The sequence below is a fragment of the Etheostoma cragini genome, chromosome 18, assembly GCF_013103735.1.
Source record: "Etheostoma cragini isolate CJK2018 chromosome 18, CSU_Ecrag_1.0, whole genome shotgun sequence".
Lineage (NCBI taxonomy): Eukaryota > Metazoa > Chordata > Actinopteri > Perciformes > Percidae > Etheostoma > Etheostoma cragini.
The window spans coordinates 16,955,112-16,980,554 of record NC_048424.1 but is presented as its reverse complement, the minus strand read 5'-3'; the positions used below and the strand labels follow the sequence as shown (position 1 = coordinate 16,980,554).

General features: G+C 44.4%; 1 protein-coding gene across 2 annotated transcripts in view; it reads right to left on the bottom strand.

Moving 5' to 3' along the window:
- Positions 1-25,443, bottom strand: part of mdn1 (midasin AAA ATPase 1) — a 61,175-nt gene that overhangs the window by 34,479 nt on the left and 1,253 nt on the right. For both annotated transcript variants that reach the window (XM_034899961.1, XM_034899962.1), the window contains exons 3-35: positions 24,439-24,663; positions 23,272-23,379; positions 22,877-23,069; positions 22,595-22,804; positions 21,868-21,999; positions 21,612-21,715; positions 20,962-21,076; positions 20,531-20,703; positions 17,799-17,880; positions 15,715-15,810; positions 15,469-15,581; positions 14,307-14,455; positions 14,131-14,191; positions 13,381-13,592; positions 13,181-13,284; positions 12,892-13,036; positions 11,174-11,384; positions 10,161-10,308; positions 9,831-9,938; positions 9,058-9,209; positions 7,747-7,925; positions 6,926-7,134; positions 6,342-6,488; positions 6,114-6,255; positions 5,892-6,026; positions 5,420-5,558; positions 5,148-5,280; positions 4,622-4,752; positions 3,886-4,024; positions 3,548-3,662; positions 1,752-2,012; positions 1,463-1,660; positions 142-350 (exon numbers count right to left, since the gene is read on the bottom strand). In XM_034899961.1, the coding sequence (XP_034755852.1) occupies positions 142-350; positions 1,463-1,660; positions 1,752-2,012; positions 3,548-3,662; positions 3,886-4,024; positions 4,622-4,752; positions 5,148-5,280; positions 5,420-5,558; positions 5,892-6,026; positions 6,114-6,255; positions 6,342-6,488; positions 6,926-7,134; positions 7,747-7,925; positions 9,058-9,209; positions 9,831-9,938; positions 10,161-10,308; positions 11,174-11,384; positions 12,892-13,036; positions 13,181-13,284; positions 13,381-13,592; positions 14,131-14,191; positions 14,307-14,455; positions 15,469-15,581; positions 15,715-15,810; positions 17,799-17,880; positions 20,531-20,703; positions 20,962-21,076; positions 21,612-21,715; positions 21,868-21,999; positions 22,595-22,804; positions 22,877-23,069; positions 23,272-23,379; positions 24,439-24,663 (4,978 nt within the window). The remainder of the gene's footprint in view (positions 1-141; positions 351-1,462; positions 1,661-1,751; positions 2,013-3,547; positions 3,663-3,885; positions 4,025-4,621; positions 4,753-5,147; positions 5,281-5,419; positions 5,559-5,891; positions 6,027-6,113; positions 6,256-6,341; positions 6,489-6,925; positions 7,135-7,746; positions 7,926-9,057; positions 9,210-9,830; positions 9,939-10,160; positions 10,309-11,173; positions 11,385-12,891; positions 13,037-13,180; positions 13,285-13,380; positions 13,593-14,130; positions 14,192-14,306; positions 14,456-15,468; positions 15,582-15,714; positions 15,811-17,798; positions 17,881-20,530; positions 20,704-20,961; positions 21,077-21,611; positions 21,716-21,867; positions 22,000-22,594; positions 22,805-22,876; positions 23,070-23,271; positions 23,380-24,438; positions 24,664-25,443) is intronic.

Sequence of the window (25,443 nt, the reverse complement as noted above, 5' to 3'; positions counted from 1 at the left end):
GTATGCTAAAAAAATGTAAATGAACCAATCGTTCCGGTTGCCCTTATTGCAATATTGTGTTGTCTCAGAGTCTCATCTAGCACCCAGGGTTGAAGTGTTGAAGAGTTTTATTGTCTGTGGTAGTAAATAAAAAGGGCTTACCGTTTGCTCTGAGAGGTTTATTCGGACCAGATGATTCCCAGAAGCTTTGGCCAGCGCGGCCACCAGACTGGTCTTCCCGACGCCAGGGGAGCCCTCCAGCAGCACCGGCCTCTGCAACTTCAGCGCCCGCAGGAGCCTCTGGGCGTTCACGGCGGTAGTGCCCGCTGCCATGGCGTAGTCCGATAGGTCCCGGCTCTCAGTGTTAGGCCCTGGGTGGTCACAGAGAGTAAACAGCCTTTAAGGGTTACTGCATGTAAAAGTTACTAAAAAACTATGAAACAACCAGCTGTAGTTTACATGGAGACTGGAGTCTTTTTATGTAGACTGTAACGTTTTATGTATGTTTTAAATGTGGACCCCAGGAAGAGGGGGTGATGATGAGGATCCTATAATAAACTAAACTTAACTAAACTTTGTAATGACCATTTTTCAAAGCATTTCACAAGTCTGAACAACAATGCACACACGAGGATGATATTAAGATGATATTAATCTTCTGACTTGTTCTTCTCGTCATTTGAAAAAGGAATTGTGTGATGTAAATTTTGTTATTTACACTGCTATATATAAAATAAAACATTTAAAAAGTGATGGGGGACAAATCCAGAGTCCTCGTTCTGTGCAAATATTTATTACAAAGTGTATCTGAAGTTAATGTGAGGCTTTAATGGTCTGAGTTACACAAACCAAGTGAAGTCAGATAAACTTTTGAATATGTCTTTGGTTTTTTTGTGGACCTTTTCCCCCATCTCTTCCATTGAAATCTCATAAAGACGGGATCTGTTGACGGCCGGGAGGAATGATTACAGCAAGATTGTTCCAATGTACACGTGGGCAGAAGACAATTGCTTTAAGACGGGCTTGAAAAAAATGTCAACCTATCCACTAAACTAAAAGGAAAAGGTAAATAATTTGTTAGGACAATACTTGAGGACATAGTGTTTCTATAAGAATTGTGTTGATATTTGGGGGACAATTGAACAATGTGAGCCTGCGATAATAGTAAAAAGGTGTTGGAAATTTAGCATGTTGGATCTGGATCACGATCAGGTTATTTTGAGAAATAGTACCATAAAAAGTACAAAAAAAAAAGGATTATAAGACCCTGTCATAGATCAGGTCCCAAAGAACAATTTTGTCTTGTTGTGAGTAAAAAAACCTGTAAAATGGTGAAAAACTTTACCAGACAGATGTAGGTGGGGCATACAGCTTGCCGGTTTATGCAGCTCTGTGTTAGGAATGTGTTGATATAAAACATTCCAACATATAGGACATGAACACACCATCATATGAATCTGTTAGAAATCAGTAAGGTTCCTACCTAAAGCAATGTAGAAGGGGTCAATGCCAAAGAAGTCTTCGCCCCACTGAGGTTCCCGCGGGAGTCTGCTGTCATACACTCTGAGGGCGTCCAGCATCTCCTGGTCCAGCTTGGTCATCTTGCTCAGCCGCTGTTGCAGGTAGCCCAGGCACATCCTGCGGGCCAGAAGGGCGCTATCTGCAGATGATACTGTGGTTCCTGCAGGAGAAGGGAACCCAAATAACATTTCTTAAACAACTCTTTTGGGAAATAGACTCTCAGCGGAACTAAACATCAGCTGTCAGCTCACCGGAGCCGATGCCGTCTACGTAGACCAGACATGCAGCGTGGATAAAGGCAGTAACAGTGTCCAGTCTGAGGTCCCACTCTGCCTCTTCTTCGTCGTCCAAGGCTCCCATGGTCATGAAGCCGTCCTCGTCCCGCTCGCACACTGTGTTGAGGAAGTATACCCACGACAGGACGTCTCTGACGCTCAGGATGCAGCGGCGGCCAAAGTCCTGCTGGGTCAGCCACTCGATGAAGTCTAGCATCAGCTCGGCGATGTCGCTGCCTGCCACATCAGGAACACTTTTCACATTAGGTAACTATACGTCAGTCTTTGTGCTTTGCATTGAAGTGAATAAAGCAACAACACTGAGGTCTGCAGTGTAGCTAACAACACCAAGCCCCTCTACACATCATTGGTGTTTGGTTTGCGACGGTGAGGTGATCCATTATGTTCGTCAGGAGACAGCAATGACTTTAAACTTTAGGGCAGTATTACCTTGGTAGCTGTGCATCACTCAGATCTTATGCCTTACTGTGCTCTAAGTTCAATCAATTGAACCGTGGCTTTGTTTGGTGTGACTTCTTAATTTGCAACCAATGAGAGAACAACTGTCAAACTGACCTGTAACACTTTGTCCACCTGGGGGCAGTGAAACAAGCTGGAAACACATTGGGCCCCATCTTGTACTCGATGCATTCTGAGCGGGCTGGTCTTACAGGGGATGTGTGTTCAGGTGCATTCTGGGCGTACTTGTCTTACAGGGGATGTGTGTTCAGCTGCATTCTAAGTGTATTGCTATCTTGAGGTAGCGGGAAGTGATCGCGCCATTGACCAACAAAAACCTGGTCTAAAGTCAGTAACGCAGCATTTCATTGTTATTTTAACAGCACATTAGTGAAATTATCCTAGGCTTTTGCACAGTGCGCACACACTATGCTTGTTACACACATGGGTACACACACTATGCTTGTTCCACACACAGGGACACACACTGTGCTTGTTCCACACACAGGGACACACACTGTGCTTGTTCCACACACAGGGACATGCAGCAGCAAAACGCACATGCAAAAGATTACTAATAAAAATATTAAGGGCAAATCCTCCATCATAACAGCAATGCGCCAAGGTCTTGCGGTCTTTTAAAGGGAATGGGAGAGGTCCTCTGATTGGTTGATTGCATGTTACGCCCAGAACACACCAATTATACGCTCAGATCGTTAAAATAGGGCCCATTAAGTTGTTGTGGTGGTGCTGTTAGAAAACAGTTTCCTATACACACATCCAGCAGACAGAGACACATAAGCATTCATTTGGAAAGACATATCTGTCTCTTTAGCTGCTAAATGCCCCTCTATGTTCACTAGCTACGGTCTTTAATTGTGTCTGAGCACAACCCTTAACCCTAGTTCTAGCCCTGCCTCTGAGCAGTGCTGCTAGCAGGGCTAAAAACTATTAATTAGAAAAAGAACAGATCAACAGGCCTGACGGCAACAGCTATGTAGACCAACTTCCACTAACTGCCTTAGTACTAGAGCTTCGATTTCAGATTTAATTATCTTACTTATCTAGCTTAATAAATTATATTTGAGGAAAAATGTTTGGCCACATGTTGATGATCTACCATTATTTTAGCGGATATAATTTAGACTCTAAAACGTAAATAAATATGATGCTGTGAAAGTGTCTCAAAATGACTTAGCCAATCTGTTTAGCAAACAAACTATTTACATATTGAATGTATCATACAGTATGTATGTGAAGTGTAACCGAGTGACTGTATCTGAAAGGGGATCCAGCCCCAGATGCTGGTTTACCATCGAGCGAGAGGCCCGAGCGCAGGTTGTGTTGGATGATCTGGACCAGGTCAGCGCGGCTATTGCTCTGAGGACACCAGATCTCTGTGAAGCGGTTCCTCAGGGCCGGAGACAGCTGTTCCAAAGCACACAAGCACAAAGTTAGACACCATGCCTACATACAGGTATGGTTGGTTAGTCTGAAAGCAAATTCGGACATTTGGAAAAGAAAGTTCAATCCTACCTTCAATCTCAGTGGAATCAATTACAGAAAAATGCAACAGTGTCTTTTTAATAAGTCATCAAGTAGGACTTCATCCTGAGATCCACTGACAACACAGTTTGGTTTTTCCATCTACCTCCTTTTTGCCAAAGTCTCCCCCAGGATTCATGGTGGCAACCAGCCGGAAAGCTGCAGCTGCCCGGATCAGTTCCACGTCATCGTTGTCTCCGCTGCCCTTCTCTGCCAGCACCAGGGACTTCTCCGTCTCCAGAACACTGACAGGAAACACCACGCATGGTCAACGGCTCTTCTTGGAGTCAACAACATGCAAAATGTTATACGTCATGTCATACCAAGTGTACCTAAAGTACACTCTGCGGCACTACTGGTCACAAATGTTGTAAATCTGCACTCTGTTACATATTTGTCTTACTGTCTTCACGAGGTGCACAAGACGCTTGACAAGGATTACTTTTTGGAGAGGATGTACGGAACAAGAAGCAAAGCACACTATAGCAGTGAAGTCTGTGTTCAGTTTATCTGTCACTGAATAAAAACTAAAAACTACTCCTCAGACCCAAGCCAGGTTCCCGTGTTTTGCTGCAAGCTGCTTAGTCAAGGAATACAACAACCTCAGCATAGGCTCACAATCTTAAGGTGGGCTGGCTTTAAGGTGGACCAGATATTCTCAATTTATTGGCAAGTCGCTCCCCCAAGCTTTGCTTTAGTGATCGCTCCCTCGCTGCAACCGCCAATGAGTTAATGCGAATAACTGTGCAATGATGTCACCAAAATGCAAATGATGTAATTTGCCCCTAAATGCTCCACGTCCCAGGGCAAACCTTTGTGCTGCTGTCTGCGTGAGTGTCTACCTGTTGAGTCTCTCCAGCACAGAGTCGTCTGCCAGGGAGATCTCATCCAGAAGAAACACTCCTCCCTCCTTCATGGCCAGCACCAAGGGACCGTCATGCCACTGAAACAGCCCGCTGTCCTCTCCATCAGTCTACACACACAGAGAGAGAGAGAGAAAGAGAGAGACAGACAGAGAGAGAGAGAGAGAGAGGGAGAGAGAGAGAGAGAGAGAGAACAGGCTCAGCTGATCAGAGAATCTTATTTTCTAAGTCTTCTTAATGGCTCCATTCAAATGTAACAATGGTGTTCCTTGTATTCTTATTCCTTCCAATTATTAAACTTCATCAACATCTCCACTCTATGGAACCTTTGAAGGGGTGAAAGATACTGTTGAGTATTATTAAGAGGTTGTGGTCCCCTCACTACTGACTGTACCGGATAGAAATTAAGCAACTGCTAAGACAGAAATAGAATTGAGAATGAAAGTGTAATGTTAATCGATTAATGGATTTATTTGTAGGAAACTAGTTTGTTCCGTATCAGTACCTGATGTGTGTGTCTGACAGGCCGCAGGCCTCCCAGGAAGTCAGACGTCTCCATGTGTAGGTGACAGTTGACTGAGAAAAACTTCTGTGCAGCCAGAGCAGCAAACAGCTGGCAGACTGTAGTCTTTCCACATCTAGTGAGGGAACAGGAGAAGAGCTAAGCAGGATTTAAAGCCCCATAAACTCATACTTTTCAAACTGCTTCCATGACTCCGTGGTCATTTTACTCTACCCTGGACAGAATGATTTGGGCCTTCCACGTGGGAATCTTACCCAGTGTCTCCTACGAGCAGGACAGACTCCCCAAAACGCAGAGCCCGTCCTACCAGCACAGCCAGTCTTCTCATGCTGTGAGTCCACACCACATGGCGAAACTCCTCTGGGACCCCGGCGATGCTGTCGATAAAGGGACCTGCCAATCACAGCACCAAGCCAACATGAGTTTGTGGCCTCTTACTCTCCTCATAGTTTATTATGTCCACTTCCTCTTCACCTTTCCATCAACATTTAAAAGATCTCAGAAGCAATCTTCAGAATTATGGATTTAAAAGGCAACCTTCCACTCAGACGCGAGAAATACAAATTGATCAGGAAGGCTGGCTCCGTTAATGGCTAAAACAGGACCCATTTGTAGCTGTGGTGGAAGGGAGGTCACTGGACAAACTGTTATCTGTCATTGATACTTCAAGTACAGTGCGACTGCATGAGGTGGCCCTGGACCAGCGTGTGCTAGTGTTCTACTTACTGAACTGGCCTGTAACCTGTTTCTGAGAGAACAGGCTTTCAGGGTTCACCGTCCTCTTGAAGTGCTTCTCCAGGATGGACACGATAGTAGCCTCTTCCTCGGGCTTCCTCACACGTCCTGCCAGCAGCATGTACCCTGGTGAAGACCACAACAACTTTATCTCAATTTTCAGTGGAACACGTTATCGGTTGGGGACTCAACAGACAGCATGACAAGCCTCACCATCGTCAGCCAAATGCTGCAGCCAGTCCTGGGATGTGTTGGCCTGCTCCTCCAGCCTGTAGCGATCTGCCCAACGGAACAGATCCCGGAGGGTGATGAAGCCATGTTTCCCCGCAAACACAGAAGATCCCCTGCGTAAGGACTGAAAACACATGTCGCACATCAAGTTAGGATCACCTAGAACAGGTAGGTTCATACATAACACAACATACACGAGTGTCCAGTTACCTGAAGCTCTTGCATGACTTTGACCAGCCGGGTGCAGTAGGACGGAGGCAGGCTGCATCTCTGGTGAAGGATGGTCTCCAGCTCTCCACTGGGCAGCTCATCAAAGTGCAGCTCCACAAAGCGGTTCCTGAAAGCTCTGGACAGCACCTGGAGATCAGTCAGGAAAGATTACTCAAACAGTTTCTAGATTGTGTTGGAAAGGTAGAAGTGGAGTAAGTGTATTAATCACCACCCAGAAATTGGGGCTCAAGTTTAAGACTCAGACTAAGCAAATAATGTATTTTGCATCATATCTCCTGAACCAAACAAGAAAACACAATATATGTGGTGTATACCCCTATGTTTCGATGGTCAATATTTTACCAATAACCCTACACGTGAACGTGCAAAACAGAGTGGTAGGGCTAAGTGGTAGGGGCAAGGGCCTAGATGAGTCACCAAGACATTAGAATTCATTGTGTGGGGTTCATGAATGTCTCTATCAAATTCCATGGCAATCTAACCAGTTGTTATCAAGCAAACTCGATCTGAACCCCAACCTGTGACGTCATCCATTAATCTCTCAGACTGAATGAATGCTATACCTTTCTACCGCCGTAGAGACCAGGGGGATTCTGGGTAGCAAACAGCAAGAATCTGGGGTGCGCCTTGATGACTTCTTGTGTCTCGGCCACAAAGAGCTCCCTGTTGTCGTCCAGCAGCCTGTTGAGAGCCTCCAGGACGTCGGTGGGGGCGAGGTTCAGCTCGTCCAGGATGATCCAGTAGCCTTTCCTCATGGCGTCTATCAGAACACCTGCAGCAAACATTGGGTGGCGTTAGTCTGGGGGCGGGTCTAAGCCCAGTCCCAGAAACTGTCCCAGTCCAGTGGGGACAGTTTCTCTACATAATATAAAAGAACGATTTCTGAGCCCATAAATGCTGAAATCTTATGCTTTACTACTCAGATTTAGTCCGTCATGAACATTATATCAGAATCCATTTAAGATTCACGTCTTTGTTCTGCAAAACATGCCATAGTTTATAAATATAGCTGGTTACACTTTTGGTTCTTTGTGTTTGACTACTTTCTTTGAAGTCTGTAACAATATTTCCTCCTTTTTTAATTTGTTTGATTAAGTGGGCATTTTAGGCCTTGCTTTGTAGGATAGCTGAAGACACGAAAGGGGAGAGAGACATGCGGCAAAGGGCGGCAGGTCAGAGTCGAACCTTAGACCGCTGCATTGAAGAATGAGCCTCTATGTATGGGCACGCGCTCTACCAGCTGTGATACCCAATATTTTCCTCCTTAAACTGAAATGTTCTGGATGTTACTCTATACTGCTTTTGTGTTAAATCTTGTATCACATAATGTACGAATACATGTGACTCTGGGTCTTTTTCAACAGGTCAACATGAGTAACCATACCCTCTTTAAAAACAAGCATGCCCCGGGCGTCCGATGAGTAGCAGCCTATGTACTCCTGGATGTCGGTGTGCTCGTGGTTGTTGATTCTCAAACACTGGTTGCCCGTGGCTGCAGCCAACCAGCGGATCAGGCTGGTCTTCCCCACAGATGTCTCTCCCTGGATCAGCACCGGGTGAGTCCTGAGAGGCCCAAACATTTAGAGAGAGAGAGTGATGTGGGGTGGGGGGCTATCAACTGGTAAGGCGGGGCCACTGTGTCATACAGCAGCCACAAATAAAGCCAGAACACCTTCATACATGACTGGCAATGGGTATGCTAACATTGTGACAAGAGAATTAAATAGGATTAAACAAATCATTACTTAAAGCTGCACTATCAATAAGTTTATTAAAACAATAATCACTAACTGCAGCTGTAACAGAAGAGAATACCGTTTGCAGTCATTACAGAATGTTGTTCTGCTTTTTCATGCCCCTCTGCTGAGCAACACGCTAGAGGATGTGACTATAGATGCATTTTAACATTAAACTGTCGGGCCAAAACACTCTAACTTAATTAATGCCACTTTTAACTTCTGAAACATACTGGCTAAGTGGTTAGCACTTCTGCCTCACAGAAAGAACGTTCCTGCTTCGAATCCACGTTGATTCGTGGAGTTTATATGTTTTCCCCATGTTTGCTTGGGTTTCTTCCCATAAAGACTTGCATGATAGGTAGAAAAATAGCGAATTGGTGCATTTACAGAAATGTTGATTAATTTGCATTGTCCTAATCAAATCACTCTATATTAAATAGTACTTTTTTGCTAATATGTAAAACTTCTCTGTACATTTGGTCTCAACTTGTTTAGCCTTAATTGGGACCATTTAGGGGAAAGCTTTATACTGCACCATGCAATGATGTTCGGCACAAAGCCCGCTCCATTAAGAAATACTTTTCCCAGTTTGCTGTGGAAGAATTTGACTGAACTGCAAAAAGCCCTGACATCATCCCATCCCACACCTTTGGGATGAGCTAGAGCGCTGACTGAGAGCCAGACCTGACCCCCCACAGCAGCCGCTTAAACTCTACAAATATTAGTAAGGAGCTCAGGAGGTCGGCTGTCCTTAACACAGGCCACACAGGCAGAAAAGCTGATTGCAGATCACCGACTGCAGGGGAATTCGGTCCAACCACATTTCCTGATGCATTCTTTCCTAAAAAGGCCAGAATTAGCTCTGAAAAAAGTGAACGTCTGGACATTTATAGATGAACCCCTTGGTTTGGGGGAAATCCTGAGCATGGAGTCGGGCCGGGCAACAGTTTTCCTACCCTGCAGATACCACTCTGGCGAGGTCGCGGAGGTTCAGTTTGACTGAGGCGGTGAGGATGTAACTGGGATCCAGAGCAGGCTCCATCTCCCCCTGGGACACCCAGTAGCCCTCCACATCCACGCAGCGGCGATCTGAGGGCGCCGGGATGGGCTGCAGGACACATTGAAAAAAACATGAAAAGCTTTTTTCCTCCTCAGTTGATCACAACTGGCTTGTTGAGTCTTCTACTCTTACGGCGTCTTGTCAAATAGCTTAGCAAAGGAAACAATGGCAGTCTAATTATTTCTAGTTTTTAAACATGTCATAAAAAGCATGACTTCCTGCACATGTTCCCCATTAAAAGACGGCCGGGGTTAGGGTTAGGACTCCCGGGTTGTGCCCCAGGTCGATCCGAGTTGACCAGGGATCAACCCGGGTTGACTGGCTTGGTTTGAATTGACAAAAACAAGGGTTGAAAACAGGTCAGATAACCCCGCTCCAACCCGGGTCATTGATGAGAGAGAGGTACGAGTGACTGAAGAACAGCAGAGTGAGTGAATGAGTATGTCATGACTCTGCTTTTTTACCGATTAAATTACTGCTGTGGAAATGTGTGATATTCTGGATTTATCAAAACAGCAGGTAAACAGAGGTGTTGAAGGGAAAGGGACAAGGCCGCCATCTCTCCGCAGCTGAGGTAAATAAAGTAAAGTAAGTGTTTGAGTGTCTTCACCATACAACACTTGGCATAAACATTTGAAAAGACAGATACTAGGTGTCAGAATGTCTTACTTGTTTGAGACACTTGGTGTTCCCCATTAGGATGTGCTGACACACCAATTTCTGGACCACAGGGTGGGAACTTCTATCCAGCTGAGTGAGGAAGCTCAGGCAGAAACCCTGCAACCAGGAGACAGGAACAAGGTCAACGCCATGCAGCTGATCTAAACTACCTTCATACACCAGGTGTCACTTACCCCAAACCAAATGGCATATCTTAGTATCACCAGCAAGACATGAGCATATGGTTTTCCTTTGAATTTCAGTGAACAAACACTTTACAGAGATCACTGTATTATTGAGAGAGAGGGATTATTGAGATCTTTATGTTCTGGCTCCTACCTCGTAGAGTGAGCGCTGCACACTGTTACAGGGGTTTGCTGCCACGTACTTCAGAGCCCTGCACAGAGTACGCAGACTGTAGTGGGGTCTGTGGCCAGTCCCATCCACCAGATGGGAGGTGGCCTCCTTTCGTACTGACAGGTAAAAACTGCACACAAACACAATTAAGAGTGAGTTAGCTTGAGCCGTATGCAGGATTCTAAAAACTGCAACAAACAGGAGTGTAGAGTGAGCAGTCACGCCACATCGCTTCCTAAGAATTTACATTTTTCAAAAACTTTCTGATTTTACTCTGTGAAATTCTTTACAACCTTTAAGAGTTGATATAATGCAAAACGGAGTTGACCTTCTCATAGTTGACAATTTACAGTTTGGTAGGTAAAATAGGCATACGTAGTACTTCAAAATCCAATATACACCTCTGTCCTCTGAAAATCTCACAATTTAAAGCCGCCTCTGAAAATGGGCAGATCTCAACATTGTTGACGTCAACTACGTGGCTCCTCCTTATTTGGCTCTGGTCTCTAGTCTTTATCAAGCCCTGAAATTTACATAGGCTACACCACTGATCTTAGACTCGCTAGTCTTCTGAATAGCTTGCGCAGACATTTAATACATTGTTCGTCTGCTACTTCATCACTAAATTCACTTCTGAGACGTTTTTTATGCAAGAAATCAACTATGTAGAGTACAAATATGGGCCGTTTTATAAACATTTATGGCTAATTGCAAATTTAGTAAGACTGTGTCGGACTTCATGATCTCTACAGTCTGACAAGACTGGGTTACTGGACTACCAAATGCTGCTACCCATCTAAATATTCATAAACATATCATATTTGGGAGAAAAGCTCTTGTTTCTTCCAGGGCTTATTCACAGTGTATCATCAGGGCCTATAGAATAGCAAGCAGAATAGTGTGAAATGTTCTATATAATCATTCTATCACCGCTTTAAAAGGATCTGTGGGAGCCATGTTAACTGCACCAGATGTAACATTATGTAAAGGCTGACCTGATGATGCCACTGATAACACTCCTGGCGGGCTTCAGGAACCTGAGGTAGTCTGAAACTAGAATCTGCAGGTCCCCCTCATTCTCCAGCTCCTCCACATACAGTTCAGTAAACCTGTTCCTGAGGCCCAGCGGCAGGTTTCTCTTTCCCACATCAGTAGCTGGGTTCATGCAGGCAAAGAGACGGAAGTCTGGGTGGCGGAGCAGAGGCTCTGGGGAAACAAAAACAACTATATTAGCAACAATCCCGGGAATACAGAAAAATCTATGCATAATGGCTAAATATATTTGATTCTCCTGACAAGGACACAAATCTGTGTGATCTTTGGGATGTCGTATGTGCAGCAAGTGTCTGGTCAGGAGAGTCAACAAGCTCAGATGTTTAGCAGAACTAGTTGATGATTGATAGATCGATAGACTGATTGATCAGTGATTTATTTAGTGCTGCGTGGCCTCACCCCTAGATTTCACCAGAGGCGCCTGAGCTGCATTCCGACCACTCAAGACAATGCTCATGGTTCCACCAGCCGTGACGGAGCGAGTCGTAGAAGCTTTCCCGAAGCAGCTCTCCGCTCCACTCTGCTAAGAATACACGCCAGATCTATTTCTGACGGAGCTGTGTGGTGATCAACAGGCTGGGCTGGGCAGGGAGTGGAACTAGAACATCCGCCCACTTTTCAAAATAAACTCCCTTTCTAGCTCTCCTACACTTCTACCATCACTACACTATTTTAAGCCTAAAATCTTACCAAAACAACTACATTTTTCAGGTATAACACTCTGCTTCTGAAGACGCTCTCGTTGTAGGATGCACGGTGGAAGACGGAATGAAACAGCACAGCGGGAATGCAGCGCATCCACGCAGCTCCGGGGTTAGAGGCTATGATGTGGAGAAGTAGTGTTCTACAGTTTATACACCGCAGATTTATTTATTTTTTATATATCTTTGGGCTGCCTCAGTATGGCTGAAATCTCTTCAATGTGTGTCTGGAAATGCAGTATCAGTTTCTGGTATAATAAAAACAAACTCTGAGGCTCTTTCTTATTAACAGTGTACAAAGATGATAAACTTCGGCGGCAACAGATCATATGAGATGTTGCTGATTAACATTATGGCCGGAAGTGAGCCACTAATGGTTAATGTGGTCTGACATCTGTGCTGTTCCAAAGATCATTGGGTAAAAAAACATTACGGTTGTGGCCAGGTTGGTTCAGTGGTAGAGCAGGCGCACATGTATTTTGAGGTGTATGCCTCAATGCAGAGGTCCAGGGTTCGAATGCGACCTGTGACAATATCCTACATGTCTTCCGCCTCTCTCTCCCCTTTCTCAACTAACCGTCCTGTCAAAAATTAAAGGCGGAAAAGCCCAAAAAATAACATTAAAAGAAACCATCACTCTGTTCCAACACTAACCAACCTGTTCAGAGTCAAGATCTCGTGACTTCTGGTGCTCATCTCTACAGGTTGTTGAGAACATTTATAAACTGCAACTACAAAAAGTGTTTTTACTAACAAAGTAAAGAGCTCAACTGAATCTTTTTTTTTTTTTTTACTCTGGTTACAAATGTTGAAAGCTGAATCTAAATGTATTCATTGAGGGATTCAGACATGGATTTCATCAATTCCAGCGGCCTCGGTCGTGTGGCTTATAAAAAACAAATCCACCTTTAAATAAAACGCTATGAAAGCCCAACCCCATGAGTAGCAGCAGAGCTTACCGGTGTCTCCCCGGTCCAGCAGCACTAGAGATCCGGCACTGCCTTCCAGCAGTCCACTCAAACACTCAAGAGTTTCGGCTGCCGCCAGGTTGATCTCATCCAGCAGGATCCACTGGCCTTTCTTCACTGCCTGAGCTAATGTTCCCTACACACCAACACAAAGAGGGCAATTCACTTTTGGGGCATTTAGTCGTTATTTGACAGTTGACAGTACAGAGAGTGACAGGACACCAGGGGAGAGAGAGGGCTACCAGGGTTCCTGATAAAAGAAATGTAATGTGCTCTTCACCTCCACAAAGGCGAAGACCATGGCTGCCTCACAGGCTCGGATCTGCTGCTGGGTCTGGTTCAGCCTGGCAGCCAACGCCTCCCACTGCTCCTGCAGCAAGGCAGCTGCACGCATGCACACACACACACACAATAAATTAGTCTTTCATTGTGGTAAAGCAGCCAGTTTACTAACTTTTCCTTGTGTATTCCTGTGCATACCATTTGCTTTCTCCTGCAGCTCCTTAGTGAGCGCAGACTTGCACACGTGGTCCATGAGTTTGAGCAGATCCTGCCAGCGCTTCCCCCTAAAGCAGGTCTGCACATGACCCAGGAAGGTCAGGTTCTGCTTCCTCGAGTAAGTCTGGGAGAACAGGTCCTCGAAAGCCTCCCGCAGAGGGAGCAGGATCTGGTGGTGGTCTACTGGCTTGTACCTGAATTAGACAGAAAAAGAAAAAAAAATGTGTGAAATCCACCAGCAATGACACAGAAACACTTCTTGTCATTTGGAAAATGAATTCTGGAGTGTGGAGATGCGGCTGGGGTTTGGACAGAGGAGGTGTTTAATGAATTTAAATTAGTAGAATAGTGTAAAACTGAGTGACTTGCATGCACATTTATAAGAGATACAGTTTAATGCTCTTTGCTCTGCTGCTGTCCTTGTTGCGTAGTGTGTGATCTTTTTGCAGGACTAGACACTGCACATGCAGCGTTGCATGTTGCTCCTGGCTGTCATTGGTTGCTTAGCTCTACACTGTCCCCATGGAGAAACAAAGACTCGGTAATCAGAAGACTGCTCCTTTATTCAGCAGCTGTTTTCCTTACTTCTCTTGACTATCTGTCAATCTGCTCATCATTTTAACCCTTTAAACCCTTTGTTTGAATACTTGATATTACCAAGACATGGAATGTGTGTGTGTGATGGGAAATGTTATGGTAATGTTATTAAGGTGCAGTGTGCGTGTCACTCACCCTCCGAGCAGGTCGGCAGTGTCACTCTGCTGGTTCATGTTCACAACCCGCAGCCTGTGTCCTGGATTCAATAAACAATAAGGAAGACTTGAATCAGGAGTGCTGTCAGACCATGTGAAGGTATTTATGGACCCTTTAGCCTGTGGATGGGAGCCAAGCCGGGCTCTTGGGCTCACCTGTGACTCTGGCCAGGTGTTGGACGGTGGAAGTCTTCCCAGTCCCTGTCTCTCCCACAAGAAGAACAGGCTCTGCTTTGGCCACACACACGGCCAGCTGCTCCAGCAGCACAGCAGAGGGACGCGTGGCAGCAAAGGTCTGCACGTCCCTGTTCCCGGGGAATACAGAACACGCTGAATAATTACATACTGTATTCCTTGGAGTGCTTTGTATGTAGATATACTGTGTCACAGTCCCCTCAGCAATAATATACTTTTATCTTTTTTAAATCAATGTCAACACATTTAATGAACTGAAAGATGACAGATTTTGGAGAATATACAGTGACTATTGTGTCACTCAACTTAATTTAGATCAATTTGGAAAGATTTCTAAGGAGACCTTGTGACACAATTATTGTTGTAATCCTGTTATCTCGAGATCACAGGTTACTATTAAAATTTTAGTTACATTTGCATTTTCACAAGACATGTCAAAGATTACACTTAAAAACTATCTACACACCAGACTGCCAAGAGGTTTACAACTGCGTGAAAAATGTATAAATAATTAAAGAAACAACATAGAAACACATCAAAATAGGATTTTGTCACTTTGGATTTTAACCAAAGTGCCAAAATTCACATCCTGTCCAGTGTACTGAAGAACAAAAAGTGGCTTAGCCCCCACAAGCTACTGCTCTTACCAGACCAAGGGAGGGTGTTAATTAGCAAGAGTGCGTCACATCTCTTAGGAACTTAACTTTCAATTTGCCAGAGAAATGTGTATTTTCGTTTTTCAAAAGTTACATCTCACTGGCTTTAAATCCCTCCATTAGATGGAGAAATAAGACAAACGTTTAAGATAAAAAAGCCAATCAGATCCTTATAAATCCTGTTTATATGGGTTACTGGACACACATATGCCAGTTTCTGCATGCTGCTTGGTTTGTTGTTAAAGTCTGACACCCGGCTTTAATAATAATCAATGTGAACATTTGTGTATGTCCTGATGGGTTTGCTTATCATAATGCAGTTTTAAATTAATCCTATGTTTATTCAATTTACCAGCAGGGGGTCTATTTGGCCCTATCAGTAAGGGGATGTTGGCACAGCAACAAGCTGATGAATATTTGGGGTAAACAAAGGTTAAAGGGGGCATCCGGCAGGGTGTCCCACTTACACACTCAGCTGCACTGCTTCTGTCTGCTTCCGACTCAGAGTCACTCTGCCCACCGTTGCCTCCAGCTCGCTCAGCGAGATGCCCGGCTGGTACATCTGGCAGAAGTGTTGCGCCTGCAGACATACAGCAGCCAGGAGTTAAACTTAGGACATGTTTCTGTATACAATGTAGATCAAAAATTAGACTTTTTGACTACTTTTCATAAACCCAATCCTTATGTTTCGCCAAAGACGGCTGGTCACGTACCTTCTCTTTGGAGATGTTGAGCTTGCTTCCGATGATCTCGGCCATTCGCAGTCGACTGTCAGGCCAAGACAGCATGGCTGTGAAGCAGTCCAGAGCCTGGCGACCACAAGCAACACCACAAGGCAGTCAGTCAGTAAAAGTCATGCAACCTGAATCAACCACCACTTGTCTGATTAGAAGTTATACACCCTGGCTCCAATCACAACTAATCCCAGTGCAATATAATAGTATATCCATCCATCCATCCTTTTCCGCTTATCCGGAATCTGGTCACGGGAGAAGCAGCTCCAGCAGGGGACCCCAAACTTCCCTTTCGAGCCACATTAACCAGCTCCAACTGGGGGATTCCGAGGTGTTTCCAGGCCAGGTTAGAGATATAGTCCCTCCACCTAGTCCTGGGTTTTCCCCGAGGCCTCCTCCCAGCTGAACGTGCCTGGAACACCCCCCTAGGAGGCATTCTTACCAGATGCTTGAACCACATCAACTGGCTCCTCTTGACATAAAGGAGCAGCGGCTCTTCTCTGAGCTCCCCACAAATGACTGTGTTTCTCACCCTGTCTCTAAGGGAGATGCCAGCCCCTATCCTGAGGAAACCCATTTGGGCCGCTTGTAACATGGATCTCAATCTTTCGAGAGTGAAGATCTGATCCGTTGTACCAGGACCAGGACGGAATCCACATTGTTCCTCTTCAGCCTGAGGTTTGACAATCGACCAAACACTCCTTTCCAGCACCTTGGAGTAGACTTTACCAGTGAGGGTGAAAATTGTTATGCCCCTGTAATTGGCACACACCCTCTGGTCCCCCTTATTGAAGTGGGGTACCACCACCCCAGTCTGCCACTCCATATGTACCGTCCCAGACCTCTATGCAATTTTGAAGCGGTGTATCAACCAAGACAGCACCTCCACACCGGGAGCTTTCAGCATTTCTAGACGGACCTCATGAATCCCTGGGACTTTGCCAATGTGGAGTTGCTCAGCGACTTCCACCAGGGAAATTGACAACAATCCCCCATCATCCTCCAGCTCTGCCTCTACCATTGAGTGCGAACTAGCTGGATTTAGGAGTTCTTCAAAATATTCCAGAAAGACTCCTTCTTTCCTGACCACCGGTGTCCACCAAGGTGTTTGTGGGTTACCGCCTATTGAGGCACCTAAGACCCTAAGACCACAGCTCTCCACTGCAGCTTTAGCAATGGAAACTTTGAACATTGTCCACTCAGGTTTAATGCCCCTAGCTTCCACAGGGATGCACAAAAAGCTCCGACATCGGTGTGAGTTGAAAGTCTGTCGGACAGGGGCCTCCTTCAGACGTACCCAATTTACCAGCACCACCCTTTTGGGCTTACCAGTTGTGTCTAGTGTCTTCCCCCACCCCTTGACGCAACTTACTACCAGATGGTAATCAGTTGACAGCTCCGCCCATCTCTTCACCAGATTGTCCAAAACATACGGCCTCAGATCAGATGAAACAATTATAAAATTGATAATTGATTTTCGGCCTAGGTTGCTTTGGTACCACGTACACTTATGAACATCCCTATGCTTGAACATGGTGTTTGTTATAGACAATCCATGACTAGCACAGAAGTCCAACAACTGAACCACTCTGGTTTAGATAAGGGAGGCCGTTCCTCCCAATCACGCCTCTCCATGTATCTCCATCATTGTCCACGTGTGTGTTCAAAAATACCCCAGCAGAACTTTGGAGTCCCCCACTGGAGCCCCATACAGGACTCAATTCAAGTTCTCCAAGAAGGCGGAGTACTCCGAACTCTTGTTTGGTGCATATGCACAAACAACAATCAGAGTTTTCCCCCCCACCACCCACAGGCGTAGGGAAGCGACGCTCTCGTCCACCGGGGTAAATTCCAACGTAGCGGCACTCAACCGGACTTCCTCCGGGTAGGGTCCCTCTATTTCCCTCTCAGTGATTCATGCAGGGTCTTTGAATTATTACTACAATAACTGTTATTATAATAACATAATATAAAATAATATGAGCAGTACGCAATACAACTAAACCAAATGCTATTTCCTGTCTGTTTACTTGCTGACATTTGAAGCAATCAAAACCACTAACCTCTTGGAAGACATGTTGTGCTGTGGCTGAGGATGTGCTGTCAAAGTTAACACTGATCCGCTCACACCATTTCAGCAGGTCCCTGCCGAGTCACGATGGAGAAAACAGAAATAATCATGAATATGGAGCATGAACCCTAATGACCAAGAACAACACATATGATGAGCTTTGCAGTTAATGACACTGATCAATGAAGTGCATTTGTGCTATTGAAGTGCAGAGCATGGAAACTAGAGAAACATTGATTTAACGGCTGAACCTCGGCCAGCACATACATCACACTGATGAAACTTCCAAAAGCAGCCGGGCAGATAATGTCTCTAAATGAGGAGGTGTTACCTAACGGCAAAGCCTTGGTTTGATCTGCAGAATGCGGGATTCCAGCCCAGCGTACAGAGGACAGTCCAATCAATACTCCATCGAACACAGCAGCAGCTAGTGGAAAGCTAATTAAAGACTGGCTGGTGGTTTGGATTTGGGGGGGGGGGGGGGGGGGGGGGGGGGGGGGGGGGGGGGGGGGGTCCTGACAGATAGAAGGCCAAGGGGCACAATATATATCACAATATAGAATCATTTAAAAGGCAACCACGACTACATTGTGCATCTGCCCTATTGCTGATAACGTGGCAGCAGAAACTGTGCCATGGTGGGCCACCACTACAAAATCGACATATAGGAAACACTGTGTGTGTGTGTGTGTGTGTGTGTGTGTGTGTGTGTGTGTATATATATATATATATATATATAGATTTGTACTTCCCAAAGAGCATTGTGCGGAATCAATCATGTCATTTTGGGTAATTAGAAAGAACATTGATATAGGAAAACAGGTCAATTTGACCCGAGGACAACATTAGGGTTAAAGACGAGGGCATTTACAGAAAGGGAAGTAAGACAATGTTGCATTATGGGAATTAAGGCCCTGAAAACCCACACATGTGTTTTTAGTTAACCTGGCTGATCAGACCTCTTCCCAGGACTGTGGGGGTGTGTATCTATGAATTGATTGACATCTGCCTAAGCCTCCTGTTAGGTTTGTTGCACCGGAGGGGGTAAGAATACAAACAGCTTTATTATTGTTTTTAGTAAATAAAATATGTAACCTAATCATTTCCCATCAAAGCTCCGGACCCCCTTCAACCTGAGCAGAGGTTTAATCATCCAAAATAACTGAAATCACCTGCGTGTGTGTTCAGAGGCTTTAAAGGATCCAATGTTTTTGAAGGTCTCACATCTTGTCTTTCCTATCTCTGCTGCACAGATGTTCACCATGCACTTTAAACATCATGGAAGTGCATTATTAAATCGCTCGGGGGATGCAATCTTTCAACATCGCTAACTACACAGCTCGATCCATAAAAAACCCAAAGTCAAAGTGCGGCACACGACACAGCTGTACAGGTCGTTGTCAGTCGCTTTACATTAATAAATCAGCATATTTCTTTTACTTTTGAGAATAAATATTAAGTTAACTGTTCCTATCAACTGCCTCTCACTACCAATTGAAAAGAAAACAGAACTCCTTCTCCAAAGCAAAAATATGAGCATGTCAGGCTGATTGAATCCAGACAAATGACATTCACACATATTATACTTTTGAAATGACCCTAATATTTGAGAATTATTTTCAAACGTTGCAGTTCATGGTCTGCACCTACTGAATTTAATGTTTGAGCTGAATAGGAAAGACAGATTTTCTAAAATGCAGCATAAAGACTTTGAAAAATGTGTCCAACAATAACATACAAGGATTAATTAATTCCTTTTAATATCAAGCCGTGGTCCTGTTCCCCCTTATTTTACATCAGAATATAACCAAGCATGTCGATCCCGTGAAGGCTCCTCACAGACTACAACTACAGGACAACAAGTGTTAAATCTACTGTCAGAAAGTAATAATACTTGTTGATGTGTTAAATCCTTTTTGTTTTAAATGAAAATATGAGGATTCAGTGGCTTTATTTTACTGTCAAGAAAAATTCAAAGAGGTTTGGAATTTGCACAAAATATGGTCGATCTACATTTGTAGTGTCAGTAGTCTTCCTAAAGCCTAAGGCTAAGGCTAAGGCCAGGGTCGTCATGGACTCAAGGCGGCTGCCAACTCGGCTCTCTTCTTTCCCCACATCATCAAACACCAGCTCTTTGTTTTGACTTCTTTATTTTAACTTTTCTTTGGCACACTCAACCATTTAGTCATAAATATATATATATATTTTACAGATATCCAGGTTTGCAGTGAAGTTATGTTCTAGTTCGGCCAAATAAAGCCATTAAGTGTACATTTGTGTGAGCTTCCTCCTTTTTGTTGCAAACAGGAGCCAGCTTGTAACACATTCAATTGTCAAGCTAATTATGAGCAAACTTCTCAAATATCGCAAAAAAGGATTGAGCTACAGTGTAGTTTTTTGCAGAAGTTATAGAAGCGCCATAGGCTACTGTAATCCTCCAGGAAACAGAGGAGAAGTAGAGGCTGCTGACAGAAAACTAAAGCCCGCAAGAGAAACATGGATCCTGTTTAGAGCATCAATTCTTTTTCCACAAAGACAAAAAAAACCTCAAGAGTGCAGGAACACTTGATCGCCCAATTGAGGAAGATTTATTGAGTTTAATTTAATTGTTCCCCTTTAATGTGAAGATACATACCAACTAAACATTAGCATAACTTAATGTAATGACATACCAGACTAAGGAAACTAAAGGAGGAGCAGAGACAGTAGTGAGCTAGAACTCACCTCAGTGACAGTGCCCTCCCCTCCAGCAGGGGGCTGTTGTCCTGCTGGTTGTCCTCAGGGGGTTGGACGCAGCTTGTGTCCAGGTCCGAGTGTCTGTCCCCAGTCAGCTGGCAGAAGATATCCAGGAGACGGTCTGACACCACCGTCAGCTGTGGATACCTGCTGATGAGCACCTACACACAGAGACAGGGCTAAGTGAGTACTACACAAGGGCCATTCAGGAAGGTTTCTGTCTAATATAAAAAAACTGAAAAGATTAACACATTGACCAGAAATGTCATGGACTACGACAATAAGTGTCCTATTTTCCATTACTCTGACTGATTAGACCCCTGTCAGTTTAAAGTTTGCTGGAGCTATGCAGGGAATCACGTGAAGTCATGTACTAAACTGTTGGGGGGCTGTAGCCAATGTAAGCCATTAACACTCACCTTCTTCAGCTCTTCTCGTGTCATGTTGCCCATTTGCAGCTTGGTCCAGTACTTGTCCAGCAGCGCTGCATGAGAGTTCTGTGGTTTGTGCCAGCTGCCACCACTGAGGTACATTCTGCAACAAGAAGTAACAGCCATACTGATGTCATGTCATGCCCACTGTGTGCAGAGACTGGCTGGGTATGCAAAGGTGTTACAGCGGCTGGGTAAGCTGTAACTTTTTTTTAAAACTACTTCCATCACAGTGTGTGGACATCTGTGTGCTTTTGTCCCCAAATATAGGACTCATGTGGCTTTTTTTATGTGGCGTTTCATATTCTTATCCTAAACCTTTCTTGAATGTTGCAAGTCGGATTCACAAAACTTTCTTAACTGCAGAAATTGTGTGTGAAATGGGAATTTCTTGTTTCAGCTTGATATGAACGGTGTGTGTCTTCCCTACGTGGCATATGCTTCAGACCACAGCGTTTAGGCTACATGGACAGTCAGTGGGATATCCATGGAGCCAAAAGGTCAAAAGCAGTGTGCACTTTTTGTTCTGACACTGGGACACACCCAAATAGTGAAAGATAATCAGGTTACCACAATGAAATTATATCAGTATAAGCTGCTTTTCCAAAAGTGCATTTACAACATAATGACATTATTACCTTCTTGTTGCAAAAAACTGAAATCCAGGAGCAACATCGATGCAGTCCTCCCGCCCTGGAATCATCAGCTTTTTATTCTCCATCAAAGGCAGGAGCACAGATATCTGAAAAAGGAGATTTCACTCCAATTATGGGTTGTTGCAATGATGCATTTACATTAAGCTGATACTTAAGAATATATGCAGAGAATGTAGGCATATTGAATATATGTTTGAACTGGCAATATTAAGGCCCTGTTCCTTTAAGTTTAACTCACCACATCCAAAGGTGCATGGTCAATGTCTTCCAAGAGGATCCACTGGCCTTTAGATACAGCCTGCGTCAGCGTCCCTGGCTGCCACACAAACTTCCCAGGTATATCAGTACACCGGTACATCCCGAGCAGCATCTGTGAAACACACAAAACACATGCACAAATGCTCAGCCTTTCACCTAACCTGCATTGAAGGGGCATTCCAGGGATTTAGTAGTTAAACTTCCAAAAAGTTGAGGGAAACATAGGAGACATATTTAAATGGTGAAAAACAAAGTAGCAGAGGCCGCATTACCCGGACCCTTTTAGTCTCTCGTATGGACCCGGCCCATAACGCAACTGTCTTTAATAAGCCTTCCTCCTTAATGCCCACGTCTTCCTAACCTCACATTTCCTGTTCATGATGCTTTCTGGTGCTTCATGTCAGCTAGTGTCGCCATGTTGTTTTTTTCCAGGTTTTTATTTTTATTTAGTTAAAATTCGTCTTCTTGTGAGTGTCGCCATGTTTTATGACACTGACAGGACACAGTTGATCAGTCCTATGAAATACGTTCACTGTGTGTGTGTGTGTGTGTGTGTGTGTGTGTGTGTGTGTTCCAGTTTTTCTCCATTTCCAGATCGTAATGCTTTTTGTTAATCCTACGTAACGTTCAGCCCTCAGAATCTGAATCTAATGTGTAAAACTGGTGGCGTACCCCTTTAAGTTTAGATTGACTCCATGCGCTCTCACCTTGCTGTCAGTTTGATCCCCGAGCTGGACCTTGAGGATCTCTGTAGCTTTTGTATGTCCTGTGACGGCAGCCATGAACTCAACCATGGCAGTTTTACCGCATCCAATGGGACCCTCCAGCAGCACAGGCGTCTGGGAAGCCACAGCCAACGCCAGTCTTCTCAGATTGCGGCAGGTTGAGTCCACCAGCACCAGATCTTTCTGGTTCCTCTGCAAATTAGGATTGATATTAGGACCAGAAAGATCAACAGCAGACTGTTTGATGGGGCAAAGGGAACATACCTGTTCCGCCTGCCTAGGAACGATCCTGGGTAGGACAACACCACACACTGCTACCACATTCTGGGACAGGTCCTCTGATACCACCTGGCCCCTGGTAAACTTATTAGCTTTCTCCTGGCGCCACATCACAGAGCCCTGATTGGCTAGCACCAGGGCCTTTTCTACCTCCAGCTGCTGAGTTTCTTCCAAAGCTCTAAAAGAACCAGGAAAAAGTGAGGACTCTGACGTGATAGTTCTGTACTTTTATTTAAATCTTTTGAGTCCAATACCGTTAACTTTAATTGGGTATTTTTTTAGTTATAATACTTCTTCTACCACTGATTGAGACTAAATATGTTCCCTAAAACCTTGAGATATTATGACAATAGATAAAGGAAAAACAAAAAGGTACATACTTAATTTTCATGTGCAGAATCTCATCACTCGTCAGTACCTTCCTCAGGAAGATGCTTTTCTGATTATCAGTCATATGAGAGACCAGCGCTAAACAATGGGCAGTGTACCTGTTGGAGACAATGAGAAAATACAGTGCTTTTAGTTTGATGAGAACACAAGTAGGACACCAAAGACTCTGAAGGGAGGCTACAGAAAGGCACAGAACAGTATTAACAATATAACAGCTGAATGTAAACAGCTAGACAAATTTGGATGAAAAAGCTAATAGCGTCATCATTTGGTTTCTGAATGGATGTTTTCGGCTTGGGTAATGGATTACTTCCCATTACCATCTTGGCAATTAGCAGAGCAAGAAGACCAGAGAAAGACCTGCAAACATTTCTAAAATGTTCCACATCACGCATGTCAGCTTCCCCATGGAGCCGTGCTTGTTACCGCTGGGACTCAACACACTCTGAACGTGTTGTTAACAGAAGACATTGTGGCCGGTTTTCAGCAGGACAAGCTGTTACTGATGACGCTGGTTCTGATCTATTCAAGTGTGCCAGTAAGCCGTGACACTGAGCCAGCATGAAAATGTTGTTTTATCATTTACATATGTGCTATTAATATTATGACATGTCAAAATAGCTTCTGTGAAAAAGGCCCATTGTAGCGACTTTAATGTTTTTTATGACAAATGACATTACTTTGACAAAGGTAAATGTAACTTTGTGGATTGTCTTTTTTCAAGTGTCTGTAAGCTGACTCTCAAAACAACATGAAGAAAATACAAAAAGGACTCTGAGAGCGCAGACCTTTGCCAAGCCATGTCCTCTCACGATGTCAATGTTAACAAAACACAAACAGAACAGACAGACAACGGGCAAAGCAAAGCCAAAATACGACCTCCTTGGTGGAGGTAATGTTGGTTGAAGGAAACAAGGATGGCACGCTTTGGAAATGCAGTTAGCAGTAATGTGCAGGGAATGAGCTGAACAATCCAAACACACCCACACAGTCTTTTCATTTAGAAATTCTGCAAACATTACTGAGCTGACCTCACCCCACTGAGACATCAAGCACACTCTCTTTGGATTTCAAAGGAAACCAGCTGTAGTTAAAGGTAATTTGTCCTAAAAGGCCCGGCACGCCTCTTTAGGGCAGAAGAAAAAGCAGGTACATACCCTCGCACCATCACATCGCTAGTGAGTAGCTGGGACACGCAGGGACTCCAGTCCCAGAGCATTCGAAACTTGGCACAATCACTTTGGAGGAAACGGAGGGTGGCACCCATGAGGTCACGCAGCTTCATCCTCCTGGGGCCGTACTGAACAGCTGAGGACTCTTCACTGGTGAAGAACAGCCTCTGAAACACTGGGGGGGCATCATTGAAGTACCTTGCAGCAAACCTTATGGAGAGAAATCGAGCATTGGTCTGGGTGAGGTAGCCTGCAGAAAGGCAGGCATCTGTGTTTGAGAGCCAGAGGATTCAGCATTTTTGGAGCTTGAGTGCTACTAGGAACTTAAAGCCAGGATATTCCAGACTTTTTTCACTAGTTTATACCATTCTTTTATTTTGGTCTCTGTCAAGTCCCCCAACTCAGTGAAAGTGCAATACTAAATCCCTGTGATGTCCCTCCCCTTCCTCCCTCTGTGTTTTGCCGTTCTCAAACTCCGTTCTCTTGGGAAACACCTAACTTTGAGCTAGCGAGCTACATGCTGAAAATGTCAACTTTAAAGAAGATGTGGACGGTGAGACAAGGCAGGCCTGCTTGGTTCTTTCAGGGAATGATTGTACATATTTACAAAGACTACGTATAGGACATCTTCTCTCTAAATGGGACGTTTTGGGACTGATTTGTGGGATTACTTTGGACAAAGTACACACAGAGATACTCTGGTGAGAGATAATGAGGTTAAACCGCGATTGATTGATTTTATTTGACCACTTAAATATAAAAAAGGAAACAATACTCGGTGTCATACATTAAAATACATAAATAGTCAGGGATGACACAATAAAGCCTAAAGACTTATTTCCATTGTGGTCCCTATAAATCCAGCTAATTTAAATAGCTCACATTACTGTATTAATGTATATTGGATGTTGTTTCACCAGAACAAATTCCTTCCTGAGACTATTTAGCAGAGCCACAGTTGTTACAGATGAAGCTTGGCGCTGCAAGACC